This window comes from Sturnus vulgaris, chromosome 6 (genome assembly GCF_052056855.1).
Source record: "Sturnus vulgaris isolate bStuVul1 chromosome 6, bStuVul1.hap1, whole genome shotgun sequence".
In the NCBI taxonomy this organism is placed as follows: Eukaryota; Metazoa; Chordata; class Aves; order Passeriformes; family Sturnidae; genus Sturnus; species Sturnus vulgaris.
The window spans coordinates 25,455,490-25,465,299 of record NC_142248.1 but is presented as its reverse complement, the minus strand read 5'-3'; the positions used below and the strand labels follow the sequence as shown (position 1 = coordinate 25,465,299).

General features: G+C 49.9%; 1 protein-coding gene across 1 annotated transcript; it reads right to left on the bottom strand.

Annotated features, from left to right (window-relative positions):
• Positions 1-113: 113 nt before the first annotated feature.
• EIF2B2 (eukaryotic translation initiation factor 2B subunit beta) lies at positions 114-6,110 on the bottom strand. The gene is made up of 8 exons (XM_014890295.2): positions 5,902-6,110; positions 5,165-5,285; positions 4,475-4,623; positions 3,592-3,755; positions 3,223-3,318; positions 2,224-2,361; positions 1,501-1,567; positions 114-610 (listed from the first exon to the last, which is right to left on the bottom strand). Exons 1-8 carry the CDS (start codon positions 6,101-6,103, stop codon positions 453-455), a joined length of 1,095 nt encoding a protein of 364 aa, XP_014745781.2. The 5' UTR covers positions 6,104-6,110; the 3' UTR covers positions 114-452.
• Positions 6,111-9,810: the final 3,700 nt, after the last annotated feature.

Genomic DNA, 9,810 nt, shown 5'->3' with positions numbered 1-9,810 from the left:
ATGTGAAAGCATGCTGTAAAGCCTGCTACTACATCATGTAGTGAGTGCAGGCAACTCACTACACTGGTAAAACTCCTGCTAGCTGAAGAAACAAAACAACTGCATATGGAAGATGTGCTTAACAGTGAGGTCACTGTAAACAGCCTTTATTGCAGCGTAAGTAACACTTACACTTTGAAGTAACAGCTTAGCTGCCCCAGTTACACATATGCCCTGCTATTTCAAAATTAAAGTGAGTTAGCAGCTCCACATCGTTTCTGACACAGCATAGAGAGAAAAACCTGGACAAGAGCTCTGCTGTCTCTTGCTTTTGGGTAGGAAAGACATTGCTGAGCAAATTCCCCACTGGCTCCCCACAACAACCTGTGTTTGCAATATACACTTGAATTAGCTGATGTATCTTTCTGAAGAGAAAAACGGAAAGAGTCCAGATACTGATGGGCTTCACAGTGTTAGAGTTCATAGTCATCTGGATGGTAGAGCTCGCTCATGAGGCGGTAGATGTAGGAAGGTGCATTACCCCCAATGTTAGAAATGAAGAGAGTAATGAGCTCTGGAGGGACATAGTCAAACACTGGGCAGTGAACATTAATTTTTGCCAGGATCTCCCCTGTAAAGTGAATAGCAACAGTATCAGTCAAAACAAGTCAAAGTACATTTAGCCTTTTGCACAGCTTCTGGAGTCTCTGAAACTGGCTATGCACATGCCACCCTCAAGTCAGTACTTGAACATCCTGAATACTTTCCAATTTCTTCGCTGATGTAATTGAATTACAGGTATACAGCAATCTTGAATTAAGCAAAATTCTGTTTCTGGTCATTTTTGTTGGTGGAAACCCCAGATCCCCTCTGATGTAGATGGCTCTAATTGCCAAAAAACCCTACCACTATGTAATCCAAGAATCCTGATACTGCCAAAGTTAGTCTTTGAAGAAATGCTCAGAAGGCCAAAACTAAAATCTGGTGCCAAGCCTGCTATCTTCATTTCAAAAGTCTTTGTCACATAGAAATGTGGCATTTGAATTTGTGGCATTTGAAATAGAATTGAAAGGGACTTTGCTAACTGAAAATGGGTTTGGGCACTGACACCTTTCTAAAGATGGTGTTTGTGTCGGAAGCCCATGGCAGAGACATTGTTTCAATGGCTGTATCATGTAACAAAGTTTCAAGAAGTTATAGCAACTAAGGGAAGCTGCCCTTGGTGTTGGGCATCTACCCTGTCCCACAGGAAACTGCTACCTACTTGGCATCATAATCACCATCCTATAATAAAACACTGTTTCAGAGCAGAGCAAAACTGCAAAGACAGTGTTCAAAAGAAATACTTTTTCTCTGTGTAATATAAACTTATAAAACTGGATGGTTCACAGCACTCTTTTCTGAAAAGGATTTTCTGTCTTGGGTTATAACATAGTCTGATGTTTAATTTTTTATATGAGTCACAAAAAAAATATTACAGTCTGAACCAGCTTGACCAGATGTATAAGGAATAACCAGTACCTTCTGTGAATGGCAGCACTTCCTGTGGTGACACAAACTTGTGGAATGAATCTTCTTCATTAGGGAACTAAATGAGAAAAAGTACAGGAAGATCAGGAAAAAAAAAAACCTACCTGATTATCCTGGTGGAAACAGATCCTATAACTGGAAGGAACTAATACATAAGAAGATGACTTCTTAGGTTGTATTAACTCTGTTTAAAATAATTACATAGTGCTTGTGTCTAGAACCTAACATTTACAGGTGAAAGATTTTTCTCAAAGCTTTCAGAACCTTCTATGATATGGCTGCCCTTATCAAAGCCTAGTGAACTGGAGGAGTGAATTCCTCAGTCTGCAATTTCATCTGCCTATACTGAAAAAGTACCGAGTTTAAGAGTTTTTAATATCTCAGTCTACATTCTCTGCCTTTCAGCACTAATGGTATCAACTGAAATCTGTCGTGGTTAAGGAAAAATAAGTATGGCAATGCCAGTCTCATCAGTCTAGGCAGTGGTCTACATCCTTATACCCAATGTACTGCTTTGCACCTGTGGCAGAGGGGAGTGCTCCAAGGAGATCCTGAGGTGAGCCAGATTTGGGTGAGGATCTCTTATCTGAAGTAACAGTGCTAGATGGGGGAGATGGCTCATTTACTGACCTTGCCTTGGGACAGATGGTGCTCTCCACCCTAAGCTCCCACAGAGCCCCTGCAGGTGCGGTCCTGAAGAGCTACTGTACTTACCTGTGGTGAAAGCTTGAACATGGGGGCACATACGATGAGTGGAGTGGAGTGGTGTTTAGCTGCCAGTGCCAGAGTGTGAGTCCCACTCACAGCAATCAGGGCGCCATTGGCCAGGATTGTCTTTGTACCAATGATGACCTTAAAAGGGCAAATCAGAATTGGATAGCATGTTCCACAGCAAACTGGGGAAGGAACACTTCCTGGCTCAAACCCTGACAGATGAGCTGGAAGAAGACTGTGTCAGTACAGCCAGCCAGCCAGCGGCTGGAGTTATAGGGCAGCTGAATGCCTCATCTGTTTCATCTGGCACTGGCTCTGCACTGAGACGTTCCTCACTAACAAGAGCATGACTCCAGCACAGGGAGGCCAGGAGAACTTCAGAAGACAAATGTATGTTCTACTGCAGGGAACAGCAAGCAGAAACTGGGCTGTGGTCCCTGTTGCTCTACAAACCTACAAAGTAAGCTTTGTACAAGTAACTTGACTACTCATTCCAAAAATTCCCTTGCATTTTGGTTGAGGGAATAATATAAAGCAGCTCAAAATATATAGATAAGAATTTATGTGGCTAGATTTTAATATGTTACAAGTACTTCTTTTTTCCCCACTTTGGGGTGCCAAGTTTTCATCTCTATAAAAGTACAGAACAGATCTGTTCAACAAGACAAACCTTAATGATTCCTTTCATCGGTCATCTTCTGTTTCAGGCAAAGGGGTAATCTTGCTTTTTGTTCCATCTCCTTTGAAAATTGAGGTTAATCCTTTGAGGCTCTCTTGTAACTGTAGCCACTAAGCCAGAAAAACCTATCACCATTCAGTCAGTCATCATACTGACTTGGAGTTCCACACTAAATCTCCACCCCAGCAGTGAAGAGGGACTATTACAATTTTTAGTCTTCAGTGAAGAAACATCCATCACTGCTGGGACTTCCAGCTGATTTGAGAGGCCTAAGCACCCAACCTGCCATGAACTCCCTCCTCCAGTGGAGCTCTCCTTACCTTGTTGACTCGAGACATGACAGCAAAAATAGCTGCATCACTCATGACAGTAGTTTCAATATTCTCTTTAGACAGTCGGACAGCCATTTCATGACCCTAAAAAGAGGGAGAATCCAATTGGTTCCCTGTGACACAGCTCCTGAAGTGCAATTGTAGAGGTATCAGCACTCAATTCTTGTCTGAACTGCAAGAATACCAAGTGATGAAACCCAAACACAGCCCTTCAACTCAAGGATGCTGGGATAGGATAAAGAGCTGTCTCCAGTGTCTCAGCTGCAAAGGAATTTCCATAACGTTCATCTTGATTCCAGACATAAGATTTCAGTAACAATATGCAGGACAATATGGTACAGCCAGCCCAGGCCTCACCTGGCAGAACGGTGCACACTCTGCCACGATGACCTGGAACTTGCGCTTGCGAGCAGCTTCCTTCAGGAAGGCCTCAACAGTGCGTGAGTAGCCAATGGTCATGATCACCTCATTGGAGTGGATGTGCTCCAGCGCCTGCATAGCAATGTTATCAGTGGTGCCCTCTGTAACAGAAGCAAGATGTGGGTGTAAAAGCAGCCAGCAAAAGCAACACTTTTGCTGCTAGGACTGTCCTCCAACAAGATCATTTTTCACTAAAGTAATGTTATTAGCACTGGCAGAGCAGGAGCAGCTTTTCTCCTCATTCTTTTTGCCAGTGGAGTGGAACCAAGAAGCTGGCCCTTGAATGCTCCATGCTCCCTAGCTATACCTTCCCTATATATAAAAATAGCTGTACTGAAAACGCCATTGTGAGGGGAGTGGATTGTGTCAGCATTACTCCAGATAACCACCAGGCCCACAAAACTTCAACAGTTTTGTAGTTCAATAGCAGGGCAACTTGGGCCTCAGAAGGTGGGTTGAATGCCTGATTTGTCACAAGTATAGCAGGAAAAGAAAATTGTGTCTCAGTTCTTTGTTACAAGGGTCAGATTATATGTGCACAGGTATTTTACACTCTTCTTCGGAGAGCTCAAGACTTCCCAGAAGAGCAAGAGCACAGGCCTACAGCCCCCCATATTGCTCCTTCCATAATCTACCCATCTCCCCATAAGCTAACGAGAATTTAAAACTAAGTCCTGGGAGTAGCAGGGCTTCAGTCCCTTGGTTCCTTCAGATTAAGCCTCCTAGATTCTTGTTGTTTTATTTTTATCTAGAGAAGGGGGAAGCATCAGTCCTATCCCATAAGAATCTTCACTCAGGAGCAATTCAGACCCATACATACCTAGCTCAATTAGCATTTCATTAATAGCTTCAATAACATTAGCTCTGAGGGACGGGTAAGGGGTTCTGAAATCTTCATTCAGTCCTCCAGAAGTGAGGAGTTTGTGCAGGGATTCTTGCTGGTCACTTTCCTCGCTGCGCCCATGAAGCCTGTGGAGAAAAGTGGCCATTTCAGCCTCAAGAAAGAGCACAAAGCCAGGCTGAGCACTGTCCCCACAGTATGGCACACCTGGATGTGAAGGGACAGGAAGGCAAGCCACCCACAGGAGGCACACCATGCCACACCAAAGAGCTTCCATAGCTGTCTTGGCAGAAAAACACCCAAATCTCTGCCAGAAAGTGCCTTCTTAAGTCATCTGCAAACACTGCTGTCCATAGACAAGGAGAAGGCTTGAGGCTACTGCTGCAGTGGGATGGACCCCCCTGGGTACAGACAGAGCGAACAACCCAAGGCCAGGGCACAGACTGTTGTCATGCACTCACAACACATAGACCAAGGGGTTTCTAAAGAGGAAATATCATCACCCACGGTGGAATCAGCAGGATTTCCTTTGGTGTTAAACTCCCTGAATCCCTGTCTAGGAGAGGTGGGAAAAGAGGATGATGGAAACTAAAGGGGTTTTACAGAAGCAACTTAAAAGGGCAGTTCTGGGCTTTCAGAGAGATACAAGGTGCAAGAGGGGCACTTTACCTGCCATATTCCTCACGAATGACCTTCAATACTCGTCGCACCATGTTGCCCACTGTTGTCTCTGACGGCTGGGCTGCCGTCATTCTCTGGCCCTCTGTCCGGATCAGATCCATGAGCTCCCCTAAAAGAGGGGAGGGTCTTGGTTAAGGCCCAGAGCAAACCCATGTGAGCATCAAACCAGTGCACTCCCCTGAACATCCCATGTGCAGCTGCTCCAGCACAAGGACCACAGCACCAAGAAACAATAGGAAGAGGCGAGCAGAGAGCCCCTCACAAAGCAGCTGGTTCCACTGTGGATTCTGGAGTCGGAAACGCTTGGACACGACACAGACTTAGGGAAGACCATCAGCAGCGCATTTGGTCTTTCCTTTGAAAGAGGAAGCCGCGTGCTGCTAGAAAGGTGCTACTCGGACTGACGCCGGTGAGGGGAGAGCAAGGCTGGAGCACGGCAGCTCCTCGGGTAATGCTTCCCGAGCACAGCACAGCAGGCTGGGAAGGGCTCCGCCGTGGCAAGACAAGCACTGGGAATCCGCTGGTCACTGCTAGCGAGGCCCCAGCTCCCGCGAGCCGCAGCACCAGCGGCGCCGTATCGGGCCTGCCCTGGCCTTGTAATCCCTCCGCACCCGACAGCCGCGACCGGGGTGCAACTGCCCCGCCGCGGGCTCGGTCCCAGCGCTGGGGGAGCCGCACCCGCCCGGGGAAAACGCTGAGTCCGCCCGCCGCCGCCCGGCCCTCACCGGCCCGGTTCCATCGCCCGTGCCCGACGATCTTCCGCAGCAGCGAGAGCGTCTGCCGCGCCGTATCCTCGGAGCGCGGCCGCTCCCCGCCACGCCGCAGCCGCGCCGCGAAGGCCTCGATCTGCTCGGAGAGCTCCGAGCCGCGCTCGGCGGCGCCCGGCATGGCGGCAGTACTTCCGCTTCCGCCCGCCCGCCTCCCCATTGGCGGAGACTGCCGAGCTGTGCCCGCCCCCCGGCGGCGGCTCGGCCAATGAGCGGCGCGCCCGGCGGGTGCTGCTGCCGCGGGCCGGATTCAGGCGGTGCCCCGGAGCCCCGGCGAGGGCGCGCATGGCCGGGTTTACTTTGGAGCGGGCGGTGCGCCGCGTCTAAGGAGCCAAATCAAACGGGTTGGGAAAGGCGCAGTTCCTGGCAGCCCGATTGTTCTTGCTGGCAGAGCCAGAACTGGCCCTGGATAAGGCAGGAATGTAGCTCCTTTGTGTCTAGTTCCTGGAGCAGTGTGTCCAGGGAACAGGCAGGAGCCATGGAGTAATTCTCATTGCGGTACTTCTTTACTCTATCGCGCTGCTCTGTGTCCTGTTGTTTGAGATTAGGAATTAAAAGCAAACAGCTTTATGCTGGAAGCTTTCAGTGATTGCTTCATGCTGAGGCCGGTAGGGCTTAGGATGTTCATGACATACTTTTTGCGTTCTTATAGTTAGCTTAGGACTCACCCTACAGCCAGCTCCTGTCCAGGGACTGTTGGGTCCCCAGCAAAATACCAACAGCTGGTGTGCTGGCTCTGAGGACCTAAGGCAGGTGATTTGTCACCCAAAGCCTGCAGGGGACTGAGAGTCCTTCCATACCTCTCTTTTCTGCCTGCTTCTTCAAGTGCCCCTGTGTGCCTGGTAGCCAGAGAGCCCAGCAGCCTGGGGAAGGAAGCTCACTGTATCTCTCCAATGCCTGGCAAAAGGCCATACATCCAGGTTTGGTTGGATGTGCTTGGGGGATGCTGCAGCCCTGGATGGAAGTCAGTTTCACTCCGTGATGAGCTTATCCCATCCTTTGACCCTGGAGAAAGTCAGTAGAGGGTGACAGGGTTTGCCCAGCTATTGGCACCGCTGTGCTGGGCCCCACTGTGCCAGCTGGGCCCATCCTGGTTCCCTGCTGCCTTGTCTCCTCCTTCTCCCCAGATTTAGGTGTATGTTTTCTTCCATAGTGCATAAATCGGAGGCTTCCTGGAGCAAGGTCTGCCTAGCTCTGCATTTGTGCAGGGGAGCCCCATTCCCCCTTTTCCTCTCTGCACAGCCATTTACAGGCAGGGCTGGGGAGGCTGCATGTGCTGGGAGGCTGCCTGCTGCTGGCTGGTCCTGCAGTGCTGTGTGCCAGCTGTCTTGGTGTGCAGAAACAGCTCCCACACATGCACCCAGGGACCTGTGGATTGGCCAGAAAAATAAAAATCACTGCGTTGGAGCTTTCCTTTGTTTGTTTACTTATCTTGCTAGTAAACAGAGCAGCTCTTGGAGATTATGCAGGATGGAGAAGAGGAAGGGAAACCAGGCTCTGAGGTTATGACCTCCTTGTGGATGCTGGGCTGTTTACATTCCCTGCTTTGGTCCCAGTAACTATTGCAGGACAGTTTTTTCCCAGCACTTTGCCAGGCTGCAGAGCTTTTCCCGTTTATGCTGTTTCTGTTCTTTTCCCTACAGCACTTTCTGGCTGGCACTGCTGCCACAGCTAGTTTAGGCAGCTGGCAATCTAGTGTCCCTTGAGAGACAGAGCCCTGCACTTGGTCTGCTGCCTTGTGTTTCATGAATGAAAGCCTCTGAATGGGGATTTCAGGAGCTGTGAGGTCTGCATAGCTGAGCTGAGCCAAAACCTGTGGCTCTCTGGAGAGCTGTGAGGCAAACTTCAGGCTGCTCAGAGGGCCCATGGCTATGAGACATCCAATTGTCACTAGCCAGCCGCTGCTGTCAGGACCCAATGAGTTAGACAAGGACTGCCCAGCAGGACTGAAAAGGAGGGATTGAGGAGGAGGAGTGGCAGCAAAGACAGCACAGGGAGTTTAGGGCAAGTGGGGAAGGAAAGATGCCTGTTGGTGCCCTGGTGTACTCTGCTAAAATCCCATTGCTTTGCACTGTGGCAGAAACGATGGGAGTGGGGAGGTGGAAGGAGTCTCACCTGGTGGTCCACAGCTGCTGGGTGTTAGGGAGCAGGACCCTCCTCTCCACAGCCACAAGGAACTGTGTCCTGCACAGCCCATCCTCCTTCCCTCCCTGGGTGTACTCTGGACAGAGTTGGTGGCTGCAGCTTCCCAGCTGGTGCACAAGCAAGCAAGAAGGCTGACACAACTGCAGACAGTGCTGGTGATGTGGACAAAAGAGCTGAGCAGAGAATGAGCTGGCCAGCCGAGCATGGCAGCATTTTTTGTGGGCCTGTAGAGGAGCTGAAAACTGTCTCACCTCCTTGGAGATCTGCCAGCGTAGCCAGGATGGCATCCTGCTCTGTACCATCTGGGCTGATTGCTGGGGACACTGCTTCCCTCAGCCCAGGGAATCCTGCATCCCTGGGGGCTGAATGTCATCCCCCAAGTGCTCATGTGAGGGAGGACAAGGCGGAAGAGAGGCTGGGTAGAGCCTGAGAGCACGGGAACATCGTGTGCTGGGAGGCTGTTTGGATTAGAAACTCTCAGTGGATAAGTGGGCTGGATAAAATGCCAGGGAGGAGAATCAGTTTGCTGAACTCTAGTAATTGGACTCATCTGTAAGAGTTGGGTAAGCAAAGTGAGCTGTTCACGCTCAGCACAGGCAAAGAAAGGGAACCAGCAGAGGAGAGCCAGCTGAGCCATGGCCCAGCAGGAGCAGCAGGGCAGGCTGTCAGCTCGGCATGGACTGTGAGGGCTGGGTGGGTGACATGGGGAGAAGCAGAATTACTACTGGGTGCCTAAGCCACTTGCTGAGCACAAGTGACTGAGTGAAGGAGGTCACGGTGCATGGGTGTGGGGAGAACACAAAGCACAGTCTAAGGGGAAGGATGCACTAAGGTACCTTTGGTGTGACCTGATTACTCTTCAGAAAACCTGTGCTCAAAGGCCTGAGACAAAAATAAGTCAAGACCAAAGCTCTTGCAGTCACAGACGTAGAGGCAGGAATGAATCTGCTGAAGGGAGCCCAAACCAGTGTTTTCTGTGTGTTACAGGGGAGAAAGTAGGTCACTTAGTGAGTGAAGGGGATGGAAATGATGAGCTGGGCTGAGTGTGGAATGCTGGTTTAAAACTCCAGCTTCCAGGGAAAGAAGACAAAAAGCCCAAACAAACAGCTACTGATCAAATGCAGGTACGTGAATAGCTGGAAAGCTGAGCTCTGTGGCTTTTCAGGCGCAGGAACACGTTGTCTGAGTCATCAGCAGTTTTGGCATGCTTGAAATTCACGTCTGAGCTGCAGGTACCAGAGCACGTGGTCTGCTAGTCTTCGCTGATGACTCTGGTAACAACTGCCTCCTAAAGTGGTCATCCTCAGGAACAGCTGCCATAGCTGCCTGGGTGGCCAAGGGGAAACAGGCAGGGGTTGCTAAGGGCAATAACAGGATGGATTCAGTACCTCAGGTTAGCAAAGGATTTTGTGCAGCTCCTGGCTTGGCCTCCTGCGTGTAAGTGTGCTTGTCTCTGCCTGGAAAATGGCTGCTGTCTCATCCTCACGTCAGCACAGCACACACAGGCAGGCCAAGCCCATAGCCAGACCCTTGCGGTACCAATGGAGTCCACAATCCCTGTGGAAAATGAGTGGGCGGTTCTGAATCCAGCCCAGGGACCGTCTCTCCTGCCAGCAAGTTTGTAATTTGCGCCCCCCTCCTTTTAGGAGCCTTAAAAATAGAGACCAAGGCTGGGAAGCATGAAGGTTTTTCTAGGGCTTGTTGTGGAAGCAGCCCAGGCTG

Bases quoted from the DNA above. Each gene is read 5' to 3' on its own strand.
- EIF2B2 (XM_014890295.2), bottom strand. From the start codon at position 6,103: ATGGGGAGGCGGGCGGGCGGAAGCGGAAGTACTGCCGCCATGCCGGGC. The intron at 5,286-5,901 runs GTGAGGGCCGGG...CCCCTCTTTTAG, and splicing joins CGGGCGATGGAACCGGGCCG to GGGAGCTCATGGATCTGATC. The intron at 2,362-3,222 runs GTAAGGAGAGCT...TGCCCTTTTAAG, and splicing joins TCATGTCTCGAGTCAACAAG to GTCATCATTGGTACAAAGAC.